The sequence below is a fragment of the Alnus glutinosa genome, chromosome 3 (genome assembly GCF_958979055.1).
Source record: "Alnus glutinosa chromosome 3, dhAlnGlut1.1, whole genome shotgun sequence".
In the NCBI taxonomy this organism is placed as follows: Eukaryota; Viridiplantae; Streptophyta; class Magnoliopsida; order Fagales; family Betulaceae; genus Alnus; species Alnus glutinosa.
Window position 1 is genome coordinate 33,275,097 of NC_084888.1, and position 25,041 is coordinate 33,300,137.

Here is a 25,041-nt window from a genome sequence, read left to right on the forward strand (position 1 = left end):
ACCCACTGGTGAGGCACATGTCGTGCAAAAATGGGCTGGAAAGTGTAGATCTAGATCTTAAGAATTCGACCCACAAAACCATCCAAAAAACACACAAAACACGGTAGAAGGAGACGGGATAAACCGGAGAGCTCTGTGTTGAGAGCAGAGCGAGAAAATAAAGACCCAAAAAAAGATTCGGCATGAGAATAACCTCAAAAGAGGCGGAAGCTTTGGTTGGTTGGTTGGTTGGTACGAGAGAAAACTCTCAAGGGTTTTGGGTGGCTGGTAGATTGGGCGGATGGAGGAGAAGGAGAGAAAGATAGGGTGGCAAGGAAGGGGGAGAAGGTTACCGGGAAAGGTGGGGAGGAAAGCTTTTGGCTTCCCCCCATGTCGGCTTGCACAACGAAGAATTCACAAAGAGGAGAGAGAACGGAGCTTTGTGAGTTTTGCTTCCCTAAAATTCCTTGTCTTCCTTTTTGATAGCTAGAGGCATTTGTAGTCACCTAACCAGTCAAACATCCCACCCAACGTACATGGGACAAATTTCCCCCAAACAGAATTGAAGAGTTTATTAACCTGACATATATCCTCAAAATATGTGACTTTTATATACATTTTTAAAATGTACACGAGAATCATATACTTAGTTTGTCAGTTTACTAGACAGGGTTAAAAGAATTTCTTTCGACCCAGTTTATAACGAAAACTTTGATCTTGTGTATCCTCAGCCACAGTAATACATTCAGACCTAAGCATTGTGAAAATATTAGTAATACTGAAACTTGCTAAAGAGTTCCTATCATATTTGAATCTTTGGGGCTCCTCATGCTGACTTGATCGTTGTCGACACAGTTTCTTCGAAACACCAGTAAGGATCAAGTCTCCGGAACAACAAAGGAATGAAGGCAAAGTAGTAAAGCACATGAAGCAGGTGAAAATATAATAGAAAACCATATATATTAATTCCTAAGAACAAAAGCATAGCAAATTAGTCATCAAGCCCCCTTTTTTCCATATCGACAAATATACAATCGGAGAGACACAAGTTAAAAGAGTATTTTGGTCAGATGCAATGGCTGTAATTACAGAACAACTCCAAAAGGCACTTTCAGATCGCCACTTCACAATCATACCAATAACCTTTGTATATCCTCCTTGTTGGGTCAGGAATTTTTTTTTGAATATCTTCACCCTCGAAAACTGCTACATTCTGATGAGAAGTTTGATTTTTAACCTTGCCTTATATCGAGAAAAAAGGCGGAGGGCAGGCAAGAGTGCATGGGTTCTTCACGATTGCACACGAGCATCAAGTTCAATTTGTGATTGATGTACCACATTTGGAGAATTCTTGAAGCTCATGGCAAAGATAGTCAGCTTTCTAGAATTGCAAAACCAAATATTTTCACCTTTTTCTGCTGTAATAGACTCCACCGCTCGAGTAATTCTGATGCCGATGACGTGATCCACTACCCCTACCTCCGGTTCCTTCCCAAGTGCTGCCACGGGCGGAACCCCTGTGGGAACCTTGTGACCAGTTAACTGTTTGGGCACCCAATCCATTAAGCTCCTCCTCTTCTCTATCATTGTACTCCAATACCAGCCTCTTGATGTCCTGTTTCTCTTCAAGCTCAGCTGCTTCTTTCTGTTTTGTGCTCTGCACAAGCGAGCAATCCCGAGGGATGTACATCTGCTTCATCTGCTGCTTGTTCCCACGCTTCACAAGAACTTTCACCTGAACCTCTTTGCTTCCTCCAGTCTCCTCATCTAATGCCTCATCGCCACTGTCCCCTCCAACACCCCTTCCATGATGGTCCTTTGTGGACCCCTCAAACACATTCATTGGTATCATCATATTTAATGCAGGTCGGCCCCGCAGCTCTAGACGGCGCTGGTCCATGCTCTCCTGCACTCGTGATTAAGATAATGGGAATACAGAGTTACCAATCCTTCAGCATAATATCAATTTAGAGAAATATAGAGTTTGAGAAAATTTTAAAAGCCAACATCAGCTCAACCAGTAGAATTTGTGAGTGGAGTGGGCACAATTCCATTCCACCTGAACCAGATGTTGGTGTCATATAATAACATGGATAGTCCTACTGGATTTTGTAAGAACGTCAACCAAAAATAGTAGCAGCAAACTAATAAAGTCCCAAAAAATATCTTCCAAGAAATTCTAGCTCAGAAACTAAAATATTGCATGGGTGAGGCACCAGCAAATAGGAACACAAATGACAATCTAAATCATACCTGCACTACAGCCCTAAGCTCCAACTCAAAACTGGCTTCTTCCTGAGGGTCCACCTCCGCAACCTTCTGTCTGACATGGACTTCGTCATCATCATCAGAAGCAGGTCCACCCCTGTCATCATCATCTTCATCCTCACTATCACATCTACCATCATGATTCTCTTCATCCAAATCTTCATCATCATGTCCCTCTGGCTCTATGCTGCCACTCCCCGAATCACTATCACTGTCGCCAATGTCATGCGCCTGACCGTTTTCCTCAGCACCATTCACTCTGCTCTGTCCATTTGCTGAAATGGATTTGGAAGTAGTCCTGATTGGAGCATTTTCTGTGTCAGAGTGTTTCTCATTATTGGCCTTGTCAGTTGAAACAGCATGTTCATGCTCCTCAAGTTCTATTAGAGCTGTATTCACTTCTTCAATGGATGAGTATCGAGTCATGTTGGGCCGTAGTTCTACAAATAAGTCCTGCAAATGCCCCAATTTTAGGATCTTACCCTTACGGAAATGTGGTTGATATTATCTAATAAGTTCATTACAGAAAGGGCTGATTCTTAAAGTAGCATATGCAAAGAACATAAAGGGAAAGTATCTTGGATCAAGAAAGTAAATAGCTTTCTAACATCAAACATTTATGTTTCCTCACTTTCCAATCTAACAAAGATTCTAAAAGCTTCATGACAGATTGCAGTGAGGTACTCCGCGCAAGCTAATTGCTGCATAATGCAGTTGCTCTTCTGTTTCACAGATAATGGTCAATGCGCTAACCAAGTTTTACTTTGAATACTGGACATTCTTACCAATTGATAGCAAATCTGTTATTTCTCAAAATTGCAAGCAAATACCACCACTAGTTCTTTTCAGATTAGAGTAGAATATTACCAGAGAATGCTATCACCCGGATGGTTTATGTATAGGATGGTAGAATCCAAATAACGTGGTTTTTTTTTGTAACAAGTCATAACATGTTCAAAACACTGAATTCAGTAATCCAAAAAACGTTTCCACATAACCCTTAACAGGATAGGAGGTTTTGGGGAGGACAATAGTTCAAACTTTCAGAAATAGATAAACAGTTTGTGTATTTCAAAGGTACATTGTCTCATTAAAAATCTATTGATAGAATAGAAATAAATCTTGAATTAAATAGTCGCTCAACATGCTCAACATGCTCAAACTCTAAACTCTATGATCTCAGCTTGACAAAAGCTGGGGTACTCCCACACAAAAATATGGCATACAATTCCTTGTCCCAGCCGGAGGACCCTGAGATCTGATTAAACCAAGGGGAAGCTCTTGGAAGTGGGATTCCAGCCAATCAGCACAAGAATTTGCTTTCCTATAAAAGTAATAAAGGTGGCAGATCCAGCCTTGCTGCCACTGTAGTTTAATGAGTCAAAAGAAAGAAAGACAAAAAAAAAAAAAAAATCTTGCTGCCGCAGCTCAGGATAAGTTTCAATGATTACCTAAGCCTCAAGCAAGGTAAGGTTTTGTCCTGCTTTATTATATGCGCCTCTAGAATCAGATTCTAGTGGAACATCCCTTACTCCCCACTCCCAAACTAACTAAACAGCAAATGGATAGAGTTCAGCTATTAATTTTCCTACCACATACAAAAGTATAGAGCTTCAATTCCTGCTGTGTCAACAATGGTTACCTCTCATTTTTATATTTTAAACCATTACTACCTCCTTCCTCAACCTTATTGCATAATCCTTTAAATTTACTGCTTAGCGAGCTTAATGAATTAAATGTTCGTATAGATTGTGATCTACAAAAGTTAGGGAAAAAAGAAAGAGCTGCATGACTAACCTGTAAGTCAAATTCAACATCCAGCGGCAGTGCACCTTTGCTGAGAATATACCTCTGGAAATGTACTAAGAATCTATCAAGTTTCCTCTTGGAAGAGCCTCGATCAAAGTAGTGCCCACAGGTTTCAAGAAGAGTACTAACCATCCTGATGCGGAAACAATCTTCTGGTGGATCTAGTGCATCTTGCTAGAAGCATTAAAAAGAATGCATGTGTTATCCATGTCTTACACAGTAATCAGAAACATTTATATGCTTTGTAAATCATACTGGCTTCTTACTCCTGTGTTACACACGAGGGCATGCAAACCCATCAACACACATGGGACCAATTTAACTCGAGAATTTCCTAGTAAGCAACTTGTTCGATGCATAGATGTCAATATCACCACAATTAGTGGGATACTAACCCAACTGGAAAGGCATGTCAGACACAAGAGAACATGACACCTCATCCACCTGTGTCTGACACTCGTTTGGAGAAACATAAAAGGATTTAACTTCATTTACTATCCACAAGTTTGCTGCATGCAACCAAAATCGTGTCTAGTAATTTAAATTCAAAACTACATACAAAGCCATGTTCTCACGTTTAGATTGCTGGGAGTTGCTTGGTCCAGAACTAATTTCCATGTCTGCAGATCATACCATTACAGATAATTATTCATTCTTAAAACATGCCATTCCTCAAAGATTTCTCAAATCCATGAACCAAAATACCCATTTATTAAAACTAGTGCACTTATGCATACACAAAACTAGTCTTCTGCTTCCCTCACTGTGTAGAAGATAATAAGAAAAAATGTATATGACTACAAGTCAAGCACATATTACGAACTCTGGTCTTCTACAAGTGTATAAACACATAAACATTAACAAAAACAATGTAAAGTAAACCAAACCCATTTTCAAACCCATTAATTCTATTGTCATAGATAAAATTCACAATCATACTTAAAAACAGAAAAAAGCTTTTGGAGATGTTCACAAAAATAAAAAAGGTACAAATCCATACCTCTGGAGTGCCCTGGCCGAAGACAAGAATCAAATAAAGTGTCTCAAAAATAACAGATGAATCTACATGCTCATAATTGTATAGCTCCCCTAAGAACCGCATATGGGCAATGCGTCTTTGTTGCATCCCATAGTCATTTAGTTCTAGCCCAAGCCTGATCTCCTCCAAAACCTGAAAGTAAAGTAATTATCATTGACTTATCAACAAACAGTAAACTACAAAAAACGCAGGAATGTCTGCAAAAATACACACTTCATATGTAAGAGGGTTTGTTTTGCGGGAATATGTATTATTTCTTTCAGCCTATTTCCTTTTGGGGATGTGTGGGGTTTTTAAAGATACTTCTCTCCATCAAACAGCAGCCCTACACCATATTCTAATAGTGGAGAGATTAGAGAAGAGGGCCCAAGTGGTTTTAAGCTGGCAAGTTATACTCGAGACAATGAATCGTCTGAGCATCCTTTGGTAGATCACTAGGTAACCACATTTCTTTGGTCATGAGTCTTTTCTTCCTTTGGGGTTTGCCACTAACTAGCACTCATATTCACTCTCACTCTTTGCTCGTCAGCAGAAACTTCTGAATACTTAAGGAAAAAACAATTGACACAGGAAAACCATAATCCTAATAGGCAAAGGCAAAATGCAGACCCAGACAACCTTGTAAATGCCTTTGCAAACCATTCTTCAAAAAAAAAAAAATAAATAAATGCCAGTGCAAACCAGAGTCAAGTGTTTACAAACAGCAGAAAGCAGAACTGAAATCAGTTTTGCATTTTTTGCATCAAAGAGAAAAAGATTGTCATATGATAAGATAAATCAACAGCTTACCACTGAAAACAAAATTGGCATGAAGCAGATCCTGAAAAGTTATGTACACACACACATGCACGCACACGCAAACAGAGATGTACACACCTGCACGCATATTCACATACATGTTTTTTTTTTTTTTTTTTATAACAAATAAATAATCTGATATCAACTCTTGAGGGCTCTTACCATTTAACCTTCATGATGTGAAAGCTTCTAGTTAGCACCCCAGCAATGGTCTAGAAATAACCTAGAATCGAGAACTAACTAATGTTGTTCATCATCAATAACATCAAAGTATATTGTCTCCTGCATAGAATGAAAAATCCAAGAGAAATTCCATGACCACACCCTCCACCCCATTTCTTAGGGGGAGGAGCCATTTGACCAAGAGTTCATTGGCAATCCAGTGCCCTGTAGCCAGTTGTAAAACAACACAGACTTTCATTTCAGCACAATATCCCAAGGATAAAGAGTAGAAGCTCTTGAACATGAACAAAAAAAGCCTCTGAAATGCCGAGTTGTGCACAGGAACCAACAACACATCCAGATTTTACTCTCAGATCTCGACAGGCCGAGGATAAGAAAAAAAGCTCTTCAAGTCAAACAACAAATACAAGTCAATTATGGAGAGCTTATTTCTAGCAGTTTATGTCTATATCGAACCATCTGTTTATGTCAAAAACTTCTATTTATTTTTACACTTTCTATCTCTTCTTTTCATTTTCACTTCAAAAGGTTGAAAACAACAGCTGGGGTTTTTGGTGTTGCTTTTTACTTTCAGAACATAAACAGTGCATTCCAACAGGCCATAACTTCCCCAGGCAAGCATTTTCTACCATTAAAGCATTGCACAAATTAACAAGCTTGCACAATCAAAAGAAACATATGGTATCCTCTCAAAAAGAGAAACATATGGTAGAGAAGATGGTTATCAAGAAACAAGTAAGAGAATCTAGATTCTTTCTCAAAATTAAGATTGTGCAACTCAACAAAAAGATATCTGAATTGAAAGTTAACAAACCTCATCAACAACAGCTACGGCAAATTCATCATGATAGCGACTCAAACCAGCAGTAAGAGAAGCAATTAAGTGAATCTGACCATACTTCCCCTTGTGAACTTTCATAAAGCATTTTAAAAGATATGGCTCACATTCACTCCACGGAAATTTCCGAAGTTGTCTCAAGACATGCTCAATGGTGGTTTTATCAAGATCTGAAAATAGCAATTTCCTAATATACTGCCAAGGAAAAAAAATCAAACAAAAGGTCAAATAATAATTTGAATATGAAAACAGATTGGAAAGAGAGGAGGGGGGTTTGAACCTGAGAAATGAGTCACACCTGATATAATGGAGGACGGACTTTAGTGACCCGTGCAGATCTTTCAGGTGGTTTGCACAGGTAGTAAGCATTTTCTACAAGAGTGCTGTGTCGAGGATCCAAATTTTTGACATTTTTCAAGCGCATCAATATTTCCAACATGTTAGCCATCCGTATGGTAGTTTCAGGAGACCGATAAAGAAAACGGCCACATGTCTCAAGAAGATTGCATGCAACATCAATGTTGTGATGAGTGAAATCATCTAAACAAGCCTGGTGAGACACAGAAAGCATAATGCAAGCAAAAGCAGTTATATAATGAGAAATCATATTGATGAGGCTGGTAAGAAGAGAAAGCATGGATCCATAAGTAGTTAATATGAAGTAAAGTCTCAACCTCAACGGAAAATATTTTTTGATAAGTAAAAAAAGGCCTCTTTTCACGCTGAAGAGTAAGAAATATTTATCTCAGATCTCAAGAGATTGCATAAACTCCTTCTAAATTCCTCTTTCAATTAAATTTCAATCGACCAAGAGCTGAAGTTAAACAAAACCATGCAAGTAATGAAAATAAGAACAATTAAAGCTGACTGCCTGGAAAAATATCTCCAAGTTTCTTGTTGACTCTTTTGCAACCAAAAGGCATATAGGACCCATAGACAGTATCAAGTATTGAAAGCAAAAGGCATATACTACCATACCCCACACTTAAGGCTTAGAGACCCATATTTTCAATAGCACACAAAGCTATTAAAAATATAAATGTCAATCAGCTATTCTTCATATACCTTTAAACAGCTAAAAACAAGGCCAGCTGGTGCAATTTTAAACTTGCAGAGTTCTCCAATAAACCTAATATTCCTTATCTTTGTTTCAATATTCATTTGATCCTGCAGAAATCACAATTCAAAATGAATGAAAATCATGAATAACTAATCAAATGAAAATGAATACCTGAGCAGCAAGACATAAGAAATAACCAGCCCCTCCTATTTATGAAGAAACGTATTGACATGTGAAAGTATACCTTTTTATTGATTAAGAAGTTGAACTCCTCCTCCAACATCTGCAAAAGCATAGAAGAGACATCCTTCATACAAGTTGACAGTGTGGCAACCATCCGTGAGTAGTATGGTAGTAGTTCCAGAGATGTCCTTGGGACATTAAACAATGCCCTCACAAGCTTTTTTCTACTTGACTTTGAATTTAAATAACAAAATTCTACCTGAAAGTTGAAATAAAGAACAATAAGATCCTCATTGTAAAGAATTTTGATACCAAAATATTAAAATTGGTAGTAGAACAATAAAGCCCAAAGGAACAGAGATATGATTACTGTCAGTTGATCGATAAGATCACGGCTCACGCAACCCGGGAGCCTCTGTAATAAAGCATCCAAATTTGTGCCTTCAATACTTTTTAGTTTCTCCTTTTCATTTTCTCCCTTTTTATCTACTTCTTTTTCTTTCCCTTTCTCTTTGTCCGAATCTTTAGTCTTTTCTTTATCTTTTTCTTCCTTATCTTTTCCCTTCTCTATGTTTTTCCCCTCCTGCAAATCGCCAGACTCTGCAGAAACCTCTGCTGTATCTGGGGTAGCATGTTGACCTTGGTCTGATTCAGGTGCCAGTTCCTTACAAAAGAACCAATTTTCAAGCGAGTAAGACAGCATTTTCACAAAATAGATACATTTGACCCTCTAAAGATAAATTTCAATAATTTCCATCTATTAAACTCTTTTTTTATAAAGCAATAAAATAGCATCTTGGATAAAATCATGTCAAACAGTCGAAATTTTTTCCCAAATGTTTTCCAATCAATGAATAAAAGAAAATATCGATTTTGGCAGGAGTGTTACAGCTAACTCATTAAAAAAAACCAGAGCCTTTTTAATAATTCAGAGCTTCAGTTTCTTACAGTATGTTGCTCCTGTGTCTTCGCAGATTGCTCATTCACTTTAGGCTCTGCTTCTCCCAATAATACTGCTGGTACAAATGCTCTAAAGATATAGATACATCAAATCTTAGTATCTTTTAAAGAGAAATTTTGCTTTTACAACACCACCATAATGATTGACACATTTTCTTTTATAAGTAATCACAAGTTCATTAAAAGCGCAAAGGCGCACCCAAGTACACATGATGCATGCAAGAGAGACACCTATCTAGAAGAAGAGAGAAGAACTAGAAAAACTTGAAAGCTAGAAATATTAAAATAAAGACAGCAGCCCAATGGTAAAGTGTCTAAAAGCGAAAAGCTGTAATTCCACCGATGTTCGCTCACGGTCTTGAAAGTTCCGATAAATTTCTTTCCCTCCAAAGACACATTAAACTTATCAAGTGGAAATTTTTGTTTAATCTTTAAAAGTGACTACTGATCAACATATAATATCTGACAGAGACAAACCTGAGATCAGGTAAGCATTCATAGAAAGCCCTGGTATCTTCGTCGTCCCATATAGCTTCTAGAACAGAAGAATCTTTCCCGGAAACAGGAGGTGAAGCATCCTCCCCAGTAGTAACCCTAGTAGTGTGACCATCCTCTGGCATCACTGGAGGCTGCATATCAAGGGCTTCTGCTAAACTGCAAAAATAAGAATTTACACTATAAGAGGAAAAGAAGAAAAATTATTAAAATGGAAATTTATGAAAGGCATGTCGAAGCTGAAGCAAGATCTAGTTTCTAGCAGCCCATTAAGTACAAAGAAGGTGGGAGTGCAAGTTTGGGATGCTTCTTGAGATTGAGATAATGCAAGGGGATAATGCATGCAATCAAGTACATCCAAGTAAGCATTTATGATGCAAGGAAATAGCAAATAACAAACATCCTTGGGCTTGCTAAAAGGCTTTGCTCTTGTGCTGCAGCATCCATCCCATCCATACTCCGAAATCACCCCTAGCTACCTATTTTCAACTCTATACATGAGCTACAGAAATCTCAGCTATTACACCGTTGCTAGAAGCAGTAAGAATATTACACCATCCCTGAGAGAAAATATTCTTATTGCAAGAACCGCCTGAAAATTTATTGGCTGACCACTTACAGCTCAGAAGTCTCTGTGACTTGTGATTGAAGTGAAGGCTAAGGCGAAGAACTAAAGCAATCATGCAAGTAAGAACTTTGAAGAAAACATTTACAAATAAAGAAAATTAGCAAGAGACTTGACATTTACTTGAATTGCTGCATCTTGCTCCATGTTCAAACTAAAATCATTCACAGTTAACATCTACAGAAAACTACTGATCCTACTCTATAAGCTGACTTCAGAAGTCCAGCTTTGACACCTCCTCAGTAGCAATTCTTATGTTATGATCTACCTGAAAATGTCAAATTTTACATCTACAGCTTCCTGACTGAGCATCCACGACTGTTTTCAAGACTCCCAGTCAAACTACTGTTGGCCAACATTTCAAAGAAAAAAAATTATTTCCAGAAGTGAATTTGTATATTTCAACAAATATTTTCAAAGTTATGCCACCTTCAATTGCACTAGCATCTACGTCATATATATCTACAGACCATGCTAATATTTTTTTACATAAGCCATTGATTCACCAATTAACGAAGATGACATAAATCCACATCTGGATCATGTGCCTAGTATCCACATTCAGCTGTATGCTATACTCCATCCTATATTAATATGATTTCTGATTGTATTTATGTCAGAGACATTTAATTTTTATGACAACGAAAATTTTATGCATAATTTTTATTTTTTACGAAAATTTTATGCATAATTTTTATTTTTTTTCTAATTTTTTTTTATGTATATATAAGGAATTGTAAATTCATTAAAATGCGCAAAGGCGCAATCCAAATACACAGGGAGCATACAAGAGAAAAGCCTATCTAGAAACGGAGAAGAGATCTAGAAAAACATAAAAGTTTGAAATGCTAAAATCTTAAAATCTGAGGCAGCAACCCAATGAAAGAGAGCCTTAAAGAATAAAATTTTTAATTCCAGTAAGGTCCTCTCATAGTCCTCAAAGCTATGATCGTTTCCTTCCCTCCATAGGCACCACATAAGGCAAGGCGGGATCATCTTCCAAACTGCATCAACTTGAAACCTACACCCCGGCACTCTCCAACAGGCAAAGAGATCTACCACCCTTCTAGGCATTACCCAAGCCAGCCCTACACTATTGAAAATAGTATTCCAAAGTGCACCTGCTATCTCACAAAGGAGTAGAAGATGGTCCATTGACTCCCCATTCTTCTTACACATGCAACACCACTCAACCACAATGATACGTCTTTTCCTAAGATTATCTATGGTGAGGATCTTCCCTAAGGCAACAAACCAAACAAAAAAAGCCTCTCAAGGGAGTCTTGTTCTGCCAAATACTCCTCCAAGGGAAGGGAGTGTTATCATGGGGGACAAAAACATGATAGTAAGATTTAACATCGAACAACCCTCTCCTAGAAGGAATCCAACAAAGTCTGTCCTCACCACCCCGTCTCACTCTAATAGAATATAACAGAGAGGAGAGAGGTAAAGAGATCCATCTCTCAATTATGAGCCGTTCTGAGAAAGTTAAAATGCCATTAATGAGAGGCAATGAAAAGCTCCAAATAGTTTACCATTGCAGCATCCTTAAAACGGGCAATGCTAAACAAGTCTAGAAATGATGTCTTGCGAGCTTGATCCCCACACCAAACATTATGCCAGAATCGAATTTTATAGCCATTCCAACCCCCCCCCCCCCCACCCCCCGCCCCCCGGCCCGCGTCATATTTGGAATCCACAACCATTAGCCTCTCTCTCATGAACATAACGCCACAACCACTTCACTAGAAGAACCAAGTTGAACACAGGTAAATTCCAAACCCCCAGCCCTCCTTCAAATATCGAAATACATACCTTAGTCCAGCTAACCAAGTGAAATTTGAACTCTTCACTCATGCCACCCTTACAAGAAATCCCACTGCAACTTTTCTAGGCGATTCGCAAACCCAATTGGAAGGGGGAAAAGAAACATGAAATAGGTAGGCATATTAGATAAAGTGTTTTTAATCAAAGTAACTTTCCCACCCTTTGATAAGGACATCATCTTCCATCCAACCAAATGACACTCCATCTTCTCAATGATGTCATCCCAAATAAACTTGGCTTTAAATGAAGCTCCCAAGGGAAGACCTAGGTATTTCATAGGTAAGGAAGGTACTCTGCAGCCCAAAATACTAGCCAGAACTTCAACATACATTACATTGCCAATTGGGACTAACTCTGATTTAGTCAGATTAATCCTTAGACCAAAAACTGCTTCAAAGCATAAAAACAAATTGCGCAATTTGCAAAAGGTGATATGGATTTGCCTCACTAAAAATCAGGGTGTCATTCGCAAACAAAATATGAGAAATGTTGATAGCACCACCACTCCTTGACCCCACCACGAAGCCTGATAAAAGACCCCATCCACTAAGTTGAAATCATTTTACTTAATGCCTCTATAACAATAACAAAAAGAAAGGGAGACAAACGATCTCTTTGGCCCACAAGAGCTACTAAAGAAACCTAACGGGGTCCCATTCACCAAGACTAAAAAGCGCACAGAGGAAATATAGTAAGCCACACATTTACACCATCAAAACCCAAAACTGCATCTCTTCAACATATATAAAAGGAAGTCCCAATTGACATAGTCAAAAGCCTTTACAAGATCCAATTTGCACATTACGCCTGGAACCTCGGATCTAAACCTACTATCAATGCACTCATTGGCAATGAGAACTAAGTCTAGGATCTGACTACCCTTTATGAAAGCAATCTAAGGCTTAGAAATAATTTTCTCCACAACCATTTTGAACCCTAGAACTTTGGCCACAATCTTATACACTCCACCCACTAGGCTAATAGGTAGAAACTCGTTAATATCAACGGCCCTTGGTTTCTTCATAATAAGAGAAATGAAGGTGGCATTGAAACATTTTACAAATGTACCTCTAGCATAAAATTCATGAAAGACATTCATGAGGTCTGCTTTAAGCACCTCCCAACAAGCTTGGAAAAAATGCGTAGTAAAACCATCTGGACCCGAGGCCTTGTCATCATTAAGGGCTTTCACCACCTCAACAACCTTGCCATCCTCAAAGGGTCTCTCTAACCAATTGGCCTCCTTCCCTCCCCCCCCCCCCCCCCCCCCCCTTCCCCAACCCCACCCCACCCCACCCCAATGGAATCAAGCGGGAGGCCATCCAACCTAGGACGCCAACCAAACTGCTCGGTAAACAAGCTCTCGTAGAACTGCACAATGTGATCTCTGATGCTTGACTGGTCTAAATAAATTGTACCATTAACCACCAGCTACTCAATAAAATTATTCCTTCTATTCGAATTGGCCACTCAATGGAAGAACTTTGTGCACTTATCACCCTCTCTTAACCATAGTGCCCTCGATTTTTGCCTCCAACTCACCTCCTCCAAAAGCGTACTCTCTATCCAATCCATTAGTCACCATGACCTTCCTCAATATCTCCTCCTCAACTAGGCCTCTCTCTACCTCCAAACCTTCAAGGGCCCGTAAATCAACCAAAAGACGCTGTTTCTTTTGAATCTGTTTTTAGATCAATAAGTTTGTTGGCTAGAATGTAGCTTGGAGAACCTTGAAAGTGATAAGAGGACCACCACTATTTCACCCTATCTAGAAAACCCTCTAACTTTAGCCACATGTTCTCAAATTTGAGGTATCTTTTAGCTCTAGGAATGCCTCCACAATCGAGAAGAATACGAAAATGATCTGAACAACGTCTAGGTAACCTCTTCTGGAGCGAATCAAGGAATGGGGATTCCCAACTTGGGGTAAATAGGAATCTATCGATTTTAGACCAAGAGGAGGGTCCCTATTACTAGTAGGGGTGGGGCGGGATTGAGGCTTTTCCCCAACCCGCCCTGGGGTCATCGGGTTGGAAAATTCAAGCTCGTTACCCACAACATACCCCTTCTTTCCGCAAGGTTTCGGGTTTGGCAGGGCGGGATCACGTTCGGGGTCAAGTTCGGATTGTTAGAAATAGTCTCTGTTAGAACTTATAAACCTGTACCAACGAAGATGGAGAAACTTGGTGATCAAGATCGAGATCGAGATCTCGATCTCGAGAGAGAGAGAGAGAGAGATGGAAATTGGAACTTTTGAGACTAAGAGAGAGAGAAACCTGTGCTGGCGGTGAAACTTTTGAAGAACCCATTTGAAACCCTGAACCGTATAAGAAAGAAGGGGATGAAAATTGGAATTTGAGAGACGAAAGATCACGATTCAGGCATCTTGATCTTCAGGATGCGCCGTCTGAGTAACATGAAGAAGTGCATATTAGATTAGGGACAAAACAAAAAAGAAGCCAAAGAACAACAGGTTAACGTAGATGCCACCATTTCCACAATCACTCGCGGGAAAATCTGCTTCTGCCTTCTTGTGAGGTATACCAAGAAACCCAGTTTTTTGATAATGCATATAAACCAGATTTAAGAAACTGTAGCGAGGAATATGAGTTGGGTTCTTCTCGGTGGAAAAAAATATGCATATATACCACCACCATCGGGGCGGGGCGGGTTTGGAAAAAACCCATTCCCGCACCCCGCCCCGTACTGCTCGGTTTCAACATTTGTAAGCCTGTGTCATAATTTTTGTACCAAAAAAGCGGTACTTGCGGGGCAGATCGGGGCGGGTACGGGCAGATTATGCCCACCCCTAATTACTAGACCACGTAAAAGAGCCGCCCACAAGGGGAATGTCCATGAGCCTCTTTCTCCTCTCCTATTTATAGTCGCCATGGAGGCTTTGAGCAAAATGCTCTCTGGTGTTGTTGATTGTGGTCACCTCTCAGGCTTTTCGGTGGGTTCTAGGCCTGCCGTGATCAACATTTCTCACTTGTTGTTTGCAGATGACATCTTGGTCTTCAGTGAGGCTAATCCTGACCATCTTCGCTACCTGCGTTTTCTCCTAGTTTGTTTTGAGGTTGTCTTTGGTTTAAAGGTCAATTTGGCTAAATCTCTCTTGGTCCCTATTGGCAATGTGGATAATGTTGCCGAGTTGGCTTCTATCTTGGGTTGCGAGACTTCCTCACTACCCTTGAAGTATCTTGGCATGCCGCTTGGGGAGCGCCACAAGGCTACATCTACTTGGGATGATATTGTGGTTAATATGGAGTGTCGTTTGGCTAGTTGGCAAAGGTTGTATTTGTTCAAGGGTGCTAGGGTTACCCTCATCAACAGTACACTCTCCAACCTCCCTACGTATTTCTTGTCTCTCTTCTCCATTCCTACTCGTGTGGCCAACCGCTTTGAGAAGCTCCAAAGAGATTTTCTTTGGGGAGAGATAGGTGAAGAATTCAAATATCACTTGGTCAGATGAGACAAGGTTTGCTCTCCGATCTCTGAGGGAGGATTGGGTATCAGAAACTTGAGGAATTTCAATTGAGCCCTCCTAGGCAAATGGCTATGGCGTTATGGGTCTGAGCGAGATGCTTGGTGGAGAGTCGTGGTGGACTCTAAATATGGCAGCCTTAGGGGCGGTTGGTGCTCTCTCAAGCCGACAGATGCCTTTGGGGTGAGGGTACGGAAAAACATCAGGAAAGGCTGGATTTCGTTCTCTCGTTTCACTAGATTTTTCATGGGGGATGGCTCCAAGATCAGTTTTTAGCATAATTTGTGGTGTGGAGACACAACCCTTAAAGAAGCTTTTCCAGCTTTATTTGGCATTGCTCATCTTAAGGACACCGTTGTTGCGGATAATCTAGAACTGTTGGGTGACTCACTCCAGTGGAATGTGAGCTTCATCAGAGAGGATCATGACTGGGAGGTGGATGTCTTTGCTTCTTTCTTTCAATTGCTTCATTCAGTCAAAGTGAACCGAGACAATGAAGACAATTTGTAGTGGGCCCCCTCCAAAAAAGGAGTTTTCAAAGTCAAAACCTTCTTTTACCCCTTAACTAGCGCTGGTAGCAGTTGCTTTCCCTGGAAAAGTGTTTGGCGTACTCAAGCTCTTCCTAGGGCTGCTTTCTTTATGTGGATTGCGGCACTTGGTAAGATACTCACCCAGGACAAGCTTAGGAAACGACATGTTATCGTGATCAACCGATGCTGCATGTGCAAGAAGACCGAGGAAACTGTGGGTCATCTTCTTCTCCACTGCAACGTGGCTTCTGTCTTGTGGAATTCTCTCTTCAGCCGTTTTGGGATGTCTTGGGTTATGCCTAGACGGATTATTGACTTGCTTGCATGTTGGCGGTCATCTGGTAGATCAAGGAGTGCTGTTGTTTGGAAAATGGTGCCTATTTGTATCTTTTGGTGCTTATGGTGGGAAATAAACAATAGGAGTTTTGAAGACTTGGGAGTTTTGAAGACTTGGAAAGAACCTCGGATGAGATCCTTTCCTTGTTCTATCACCCTTTGTTTTGTTGGACTTCGGCTTATGTCCATCCTTTGTATATTTCTTTTTCTGACTTTCTCACTCGCTTTTCTATTTCTAGATAGGTGTTTTCCCTGTATACTGCCAGTGTACTAAGAGGCGCCTTACGCATTTTCTATAAAATTGATCTCTTACCTATCAAAAAAAAAAAGAAATGAAATCAGAAACTTCAACATAGGGGCTTCACCAAATCTCTCACTCGAAAAACGAGTTACACTGAATTCCCACCGATGCACCGGGGTAGGTCCCACCAACTTAGCAAACCAGTCAGTTCATCCCACAAAAACCTTCTATCACCGTTGGCATTTGGACCATAAACACTTTAAAACGCCCAAGCAAAATTATCCTCAACATTTCTGAAAGAAACGGCCGTTGAGAATTCACCCATGCATCCATCAATTTGCTCCACCACCCTCCTATCCCACATAAGCAAAACACCACCGAACGCCACCCCCCCCCCCCCCCCCCCAATCTACATGACTACACCCCCACAAGCTACGCACAACATTATAGACATAAATATTAAATAAACAATGATGGTGCAAGGTCACCAAAGTTGATTGGCCGTATTTATAGTTATTGCACAAAAAACCCAAAAATATCTATGACACACACAAACATAAGTACACTAACTATTAAGCATACAGAAAATAAATTATCTCGTGAGACATCACATGATTAAAGCACAAAAAATGTCAAAGCAATAGAATATTGTAGGCATTGCGATACAAACGGACACCGACCCTATCATTCCAGCAACCAGCGAAATAGATGCAACAAAGACTACAAAATCATAAATTAACTTACGAAGAGACGTTGCGGTACAAATGGTCGTAAGATTTTCGTAGCTTTTCATATGAAGAGACATTTTCATCACTGAGCTCTCCTTTAGCATTAAGGATCTTAGCATTTTCATGCTCCATTTGATGAAGTGACTATAAAGAAAAAAAGTAAAAAAAACCCATCAATTACAACCATCATGAAAAAATAAAATCCATCAGGATCTAAAACATGAAAGTACGAAAAGTTTAAGTTCAGCTCCTAACCAACCCAAAAAAAAGGGAGTAACTTCAATAATATCAAGAGTCTTACAGAATGCTCGGACTGAAGTAGCTCAGCTGCAGCATCATAATATGTATGGAATGCCTTCCTGAAGAACTTTTTTTGATCTGACGTGATATTAAGGACCTTAAAAAACTGTAGCAGTGTCAGTAGAGTAACTACAGAATAAAAGAACACTGCAAAATAAATCCTTAACACCTCAAGAAAATATCAAAAATGAACACAAAAAAGACAAGTGTGTTACATATTATCATGAAAAGATAACCTCTGAAATGAGAAGAAATTTAAATGGTAATTATAAACAGAAAATATACCTCCACTTTGGATTTTAAAGCAATCAAAGAATTACTCATGTCAATGAAAAGCCATAAACATCACTGGCATGATAATGCTAATAGGAAGAAAATAAGTTATGTATAAGGACCAAAGAAAAATTATACCTCTTCATGAATTTCTTGTCCAGAGAGTGGAAGTCCCAGGAAAATTCTTCCTTGTCGAGCAAAACTACCAAGAAGGGTCAAATTCGTCTGAGTAGTATCCCTGTCCTTTAAATGTTCTAAGCCAGTAAGATCCTTAATTATATTAATGAAAATGCCACTGTCTTCTATAACTCCAACAAAGTAAAGTTCCAAAAGGAGTTTTAAGGTGCTGCGCTTTTTCATGGCCTTCAAGTTCCTATCTGCATCCAAGTCATCCCCAGACTTCCCAGGAAAAAAGACCTTCAAGAGCCCTTGAATCAGGCTTGGTGAGAAATCTTTGTACCTCTGATGAAGCAAAGAGCATATCTTTGAAAAATAGACGAGTGTCAGATAGAGTGCAGAAGAACAGGTAAAAGGCATAAATATTATTCATATGATTGTCGCTAAGCTTCCATGGAAGAAGTACATATATGCATTAAATAATAGACAACAAAGCTTTCACACATGTCCATGCATGGTATATACCTTCTCAGATAAGCAACCCACTCTAACATGTAGAAGTAAAAAATTGCACTAGAAAGTAAAGCTTCAAGATATTCAACCCTAAAGAGTACCTGGACTGCTGCTTGTATATCTGAACTTCTAAGCTTGGCATCACAAATTGCTGTCACAGCTTCACTAACAAATTTGCTTAGGTTGACACCTCGCAAGTCTTCCATCAGACCTTCACGCTGCTCTTCGTTTATCTGCTTTAGTTTTTTTATAACTGCTGTATTGCGTTTAATGCTGGAATCCAATGTCCTAAGGAATCCTGAATCTGGAGGTAAGGTCAACAGTATCAATATTTTGAAAACATAATATTGTCAAAGGAAAAAAAAAAACCAGGAGTCAATTTTAGAAGCATTAGAGAATCTGCCCACTATGCCTGGGAAAGGAGAGAAGGAAAAGCCTCGCTGAGATGTTCTTGAAAAACCACTCCAAAGAAAATTTAATGTAATCTAACCATTTACACAAAAGCAAATATCTGCAAATTATTTTTTTAATTGATGATAAGCAGTGATTGTGATAGCAAGCAATTTTACAAGAAACAACACAACCTATAGTTAAATCCGGCTTGTAATTCAAATTAGAAATTCTAACAACAATGATTATGAAACAAAACTGATCAAACCAATATACTAGAAAGAAACCCAAAGGTCAACCACAAATAATAATGAATCAAAACATCTGTAAAGAGACTCCTAATTTCTTTTTCTTTTTCTTTTTTTGATAAGTTAAATTTTATTGAAAAAAAAGAATATAAGGCGCCCTTAAATACATTAGAAATATACATAAGGAGAACCAAAGCTCACCCACGAAAACCCAACTAAAACCCCAAAACCTCGAAAAAAACAGCCAAAAAACAACCCACAAAAGAACCCGGAGCACCTAAGGAACAACCCACAAACCCCCAAGGCAAACAACCCTACAACATGAGGACCTTGTCTTTCTTACACCTAGAAGAAGCTTTAGTGTCACCGTAATTGACGAAACTTTGCAGATTTTGAAGCTCTCTCTTTCCTTCGCACTTCTTCTTCCGTTCACTGGCTTCACACTTATAGCCTTCAATCATCTCACCCTAGATCGCCCTGTACCTTTTAATGTGATCTTCATACACTGGGTACATCGTGCACACCCTCTCCCAAAGCTCATCAGCCTTCTTCCAAGCCTCCTCCTCCCAATTTTCGTTAAAAACCTCGGATTGGGAGAGGCCTGAATCCCAAGACAAAACACTTTGCCAGGTGTTGTAAAGAACCTCCTCAAGAGAGTCCTCCTCTGGAAGCATAGAAGCCGTAGAAATAGCCCCAGGAATTGTCGACAACGAGATCACCAACCTAGAAGTCGCCGGAACAGAAGCATATTCCGGCCCAGGAAACATCGGAACAAGACCAGGGGAAGGACCGTTGGCATCCTCCGGTGAAGACAAACCAAGAGGTGGCATCGACGATAGCTCCGACTGAAGAGGGCACCCAAAACAAATCGACGACGCCGGACCCCTCCTAATTTCTTTACAAAGGGGCAACAACCAAGTTGGCTCACTCAAACTCACTGAAGTTAATTTCAAGATATCCAAATGTCTAATAAGTAGCTCTAGAATTTGGAACCAACAAATCTCCACTGCCTGTCTATTCCTTCATACTCGACTCAAATGAGGCTAAAGTTATTCAAGAAAAACATTTCTAATCTTTGGATTTAAAATGATGCTGCCACGCATTCCATCCTGTTAAAACCCTAATATTTCAGCTCTCAAACCTGGCAGCTCCTTTAAAAGCATATCCTTTTTCCTCTCTCTTGTCCCAACCCAACTCCTCCAAAGCTCCTTCCCAATGAAGCAGAATTGAAGAACCAAACTTATGGCTACTAATTGAGCATAGTTGCACAAAACTCAAGTTAAAGCTAGCCTAAATAACTACATGCAACATAAATAGATGTGTAAACCATTTTTTTCAGTCAAAAGTATAAAAAAAAACTTTCCATTTCATACTCAAAATTTATTGTAGATTGAGAAGCGATCCACTGTCATTTACCTTTCTCAATATGGTCCTTCCTACCTGTAACTTGTCCAATTTACCTGGTAGTTACCTTGTTGATTTCTCACTGTACAAAATTTTTAGGTATTAAGAGACCCAGTATAAACTATTACTATTAGCTAAAAAGGATGGATTAACTTCTATTACAAGGTAATTGTGGGTGGTAAAGACAGGAAAACTGGCTGTTCTCTTGAAATATCTTTAAAATAACGAGGATGGTTTACCCTTGGATTGTGACTATTGGGATGGTTTAACCTTGGATTGGGCTTTGGATGGTTCTTTTGAGGAGGAGGCCTTGGTTATTCGGGACGCCATGGAGGAAGATTTTTTGTGAGAGAAGATGATAGCATGCCAAAAGTCAAAAGGCAAGAGGGAGCTACTGAATCTGCAAAGCTCCATAAATTATGGCGACACCTCAGTCTCCTCTAGGCGTAGTAAAGGAAAGGCAAGCATGTTGTAAGGTTGTGTGCTTTGCTGGGTTGTGGGTATTCTCTCGGGTCTATGGGTTTTTTCTCGTGTCTGGTCGGGCTCTTTTGTGGGTTGTTTTGGGCTTTCTTTCTTGGGTTCTGGGGTTCTTTTTCCGTTTTCTATTAATTGTTGCGGGTTAGCTTTTGATGTTTCTTGTGTATACTTCCTGTGTACCAAGGGGCGTCTTTACGCTTTTTTAATAAATCTTTTCTTACCTATAAAAAAAAGAAGAAAAAAAGGAAATTGCAAGTATTTTTTTATGAGTAAACGAAATATTATTAGAAAGTGCAAAATGCACTACCCAGGTACACAAGAAGTATACAAGAGATACACCTAGCTATGAGGGAAAAATAGGTTAAGAAAATCATGAAAACCTAGCAAATTAGGATAATCTAAAGTAGTTGCCCAATGGAAAAGAGTATTGAAGAAGAAAGACCTTCACCTTTATAGTGAATGCTAAGGAATTTATTCTTTGTAAGTTGTAACACCCAAACTTCTTATAATTGAATATTGATTTGATGCGGAATGGATCAAGAAACTATCCATGTTTCTAATGAGAAAATATCTTATGGAACAATTGTACCACATCATCTTCTCCTTTTCGATATATAAACCAATAACTGAATGACACGTAATCAAAATTCATAATTATACTACATGTCAGCCACTCTATCAATTCATAGAAAATCGAATTCCCCCATGATGCCTATATGCAAAGGCGCTTTCGACGTCGTTTGGTCCATACAAATACCCACCCACCCATCATTTTAAAACTAGCGCTCCTATGTGTCAGCCACTCTTTCTAAAATCCCAAAATCACTCCATAAAACAAAATCACCTAAGATTTGATTTTCTTTAAAACATCACTTAAGAGCATAGCTATATCAGAAGTATGTATTAGTCTTGTTCCTTTCATTATATGCTGTGACATCCAGTATAAACTACAAAACAATTATCCATGTTTTGCTTTCACACAGAAATTTGCATAGTTTTGAATGAATGGTCAATAATTTATTTTGCATGGTACACCCTGAAATTCTAGCAACAATTACTAACCAGGCCTTTCAGGATTCAAATTGCTTTGACGAAGAGCCATTTTTGCCTCCACTGATTTCTTAATTTCCTCAAGACGAGCAACAGCTTCCTGCAACAAAACGGAAAATAGTAGCCTTAAAAAATCATTTCTATAGTATTCTAGCATATTATTAATGTCATTGTTAACTAATTTCCATCATAACCCGACGCAGAGCAAATAGGATCAATTTTATCATGTGCACCAGTTTCTTGTGACATGTCAACAAGTGAATGCATAGTCTACAGAAACTCTCCTATTTCAAGTAACTTTGCAACTAGAAAGATGAGTCATAATGCATTAGCTTTCAGTAACAGATACACCAATCTCACCTCGTCATCATGCTTGCCTCGATTTTCAGCTCCAGCTCGGTTTTCATCCTCATGGTGATCCATCTTCCTATTTTTATTAATAATTATATGCCTACATAACAAGGAATAGAAGTATTAATTAGCATAGCTTTTTTTTTTTTTTTGAGAAGTAAGAGAAATATCATTAAAAAGCGCAAAGCGCAATCAAGTACACAGGAAGTATACAAGAAAGGCATCTACGAAGAAAAAGAAAACAATACAAGGAAATCATTAAAACTAAACGATAAAGGTGCGAGGAACGCCGCCGCCCAAGAGTACAAAGAATGAAAGAAAAAGGAAATGAGTTCCTCAATAGATCTTTCTTTGTCCTCAAACTGCCTATAATTGCGTTCCCTCCACAAGCACCACAAAAGGCAACAAGGGACCATCTTCCACACAGTTGCACTCTGAGAACGATGAAAAAACACCAAATCCAACATGACTGTGTCCAACTCCCTCAAATAACAAACTATAACAATATCCAATGAACAAAGGCATCTCACCTAATCATCCACATATTACTAAAAAGTAAGCCTAATTGTACTGCGATTTGGAAGATGGTGCCAATCTGCATTTTTTGGTGTGTTTGGAATAAAAGAAATCTTAGGTGTTTTGAGGATTTGGAGAGTTTCATAGAGGATATTTTAGCTTTGTTTTTTCATACTCTGTATCTTTAGACGGTGGCTTTCTGTCAATTACTTTTGCCGATTTCCTTATCCGTTTTTCTATTCTTAATTAGGTATTTCCTTTTGTATACTTCTAGTGTACTTAGGGGCACCTTATGCTTTCAATAAGACTAAATTTACTAATAAAAAATAAAAAATAAAAAACAACAAAAAAAAAAAAAATTCACAGATTCACAGGGATGGGCACAATAACCATAAAATTAAATTGAACTGCCGAAGAACACGAAAAAGAGAGAGAGAAATTCACTCTAGCAAACAAGCTATATTTGTTTCAACATTAATCGCATGCCGCACAGTCAAACTAGGACCAATTATACCACGCCCAAACAGACTACATCACATTTGGTTCGTATGGTTACATAATTCATAACACAAAAAATGAGTAGCTTACAGTTGTAGTATCTTCCAAATTTGATAGAAAAACAAAAAACAAAAATTAGATCAATTTCACATGGAAGAAGAATAAACCTATGTACGGTTATGATATTCGCCAACGAGATCTCGCCCGTATAGAATTAGAGTGTGCATATGTATGCGTGCGCGTGAAGAAGATAGAGTTAGGGTTAACCTTACACGAGATTCCGCCGGAAAGTCGCCGGAAAAGTAAGGAACACAGTATAGAGAGAGGGCCGAGCCCAAGGTTGGGAATGAGTTGTGGCGAAATGGAAATGTGGAACCCAAATCAATAGCCGATTCGTATTAATGTGCTTAGGGTCGGATCACGGGTGAACCCGCTTCAATGCGGTTACAATAGCGGGCCCAGGCTGGGCTAGGCTCGGAGAAAAAAAATGGAAATGGGCTGGTGCAGACTTTCGTATAGAGGCTCAAGGGTTGGTCTGGTAGCATTCGAAAACACATAAAACATGGGCTTCACGTAAAACATACTTTTTTTTCCCCTTTTTTTCTTTTTTTTTTTTTTTTAAAGAGGAACGTAAAACATACTTTAGATTACATGCTCTGCATCACATCAAATATATAAACTTATTGTCCGTTTGTTTCTGTGTAAAATGTTTTTTGAAAAATAATTTCGGCATTTTTGGTGTTTGTTGAGAGTGAAAATAATGGTCAACGAAAATTATTTTCAGTTTGACTGTAAAAGCCTCTTTAATTTTTGGAAAAAACCCTAAATCGTTTTCGAGTTTAAACTCTTCATTCTTGTAGGCACGTTTGTGGGAATCCTCCACAACCAGGCATTGAAGTTTGTTGGTAGCCCGAATCTACCACTAAAAGGAAAACCGTAAATCGTTTTCCGAATTTAAACTCTTCATTCTTGTAGACACGTTTGTAGGAATCCTTAACTGTCAAGCATTGGAGTTTGTTGGTAGTCCGAATCTACCACTGAAGATTCCCGATTACCGGATTCTAGCCGGTGCCAAAATTCGGCGACATCTGGCCACCATCATCGGATTCCGGCTAAGGCTAGCAAAACGAGTCTGCAGGTCGACCCATGGGAACTCGCGACCCATTAAGGCAGACTCAAACACGACCCGTTTATGTTAACGGGTTGGAACCCCATACATGACACGGTAATTTTCAAGGGTTACCTGACACGACATGTAAAACCCGTTTAGCATAATGAGTCGTATCGGATCGAAACGACCTGACCCAACCTGTTTGACTCTGATCATCTCGGCTCTGTAGCTTCCTCGCCAACTCATTCTCAATATTGAAATAGTCTTCCAGAAACTCCTGGTCAAATCCATTGAAGATGTTGCTACCACTTTGCTAGCTGACTCTCTCGCTTCAGCTTGTAAGGGTTCGAATGAATAAAGAAGCTAAAGAAGAAGGTTGAAGCAGAGAAGAGAGAAGCTGAGGAAGAAGA

General features: G+C 39.2%; 1 protein-coding gene across 2 annotated transcripts; it reads right to left on the bottom strand.

Annotated features, from left to right (window-relative positions):
* Positions 1 to 920: 920 nt before the first annotated feature.
* Positions 921 to 23,883, bottom strand: LOC133862845 (regulator of nonsense transcripts UPF2). 2 transcript variants are annotated; one of them, XM_062298728.1, is made up of 18 exons: positions 23,788 to 23,883; positions 22,516 to 22,606; positions 22,168 to 22,255; positions 18,688 to 18,890; positions 18,095 to 18,439; positions 17,685 to 17,789; positions 17,400 to 17,527; positions 9,595 to 9,771; positions 9,106 to 9,187; positions 8,528 to 8,821; positions 8,219 to 8,416; positions 7,980 to 8,081; positions 7,213 to 7,464; positions 6,891 to 7,109; positions 5,057 to 5,227; positions 4,045 to 4,230; positions 2,233 to 2,700; positions 921 to 1,885 (listed from the first exon to the last, which is right to left on the bottom strand). In XM_062298728.1, exons 2-18 carry the CDS (start codon positions 22,576 to 22,578, stop codon positions 1,385 to 1,387), a joined length of 3,582 nt encoding a protein of 1,193 aa, XP_062154712.1. In that variant the 5' UTR covers positions 22,579 to 22,606; positions 23,788 to 23,883; the 3' UTR covers positions 921 to 1,384. The 2 variants fall into 2 exon arrangements, with proteins under 2 accessions (XP_062154712.1, XP_062154713.1); XM_062298729.1 differs by lacking the exon at positions 23,788 to 23,883 and adding an exon at positions 23,688 to 23,708.
* Between the last annotated feature and the right edge of the window lie 1,158 nt (positions 23,884 to 25,041).

What these genes read in the sequence shown, in the direction of transcription:
- LOC133862845 (XM_062298728.1), bottom strand. Translation starts at nt 22,578, where the DNA reads ATGGATCACCATGAGGATGAAAACCGAGCTGGAGCTGAAAATCGAGGC. An exon ending in TTTGAATCCTGAAAGGCCTG is followed by an intron (nt 18,891 to 22,167) that starts GTTAGTAATTGT and finishes CCTTACCTCCAG; the next exon opens with ATTCAGGATTCCTTAGGACA. An exon ending in ATATACAAGCAGCAGTCCAG is followed by an intron (nt 18,440 to 18,687) that starts GTACTCTTTAGG and finishes TATTTTTCAAAG; the next exon opens with ATATGCTCTTTGCTTCATCA.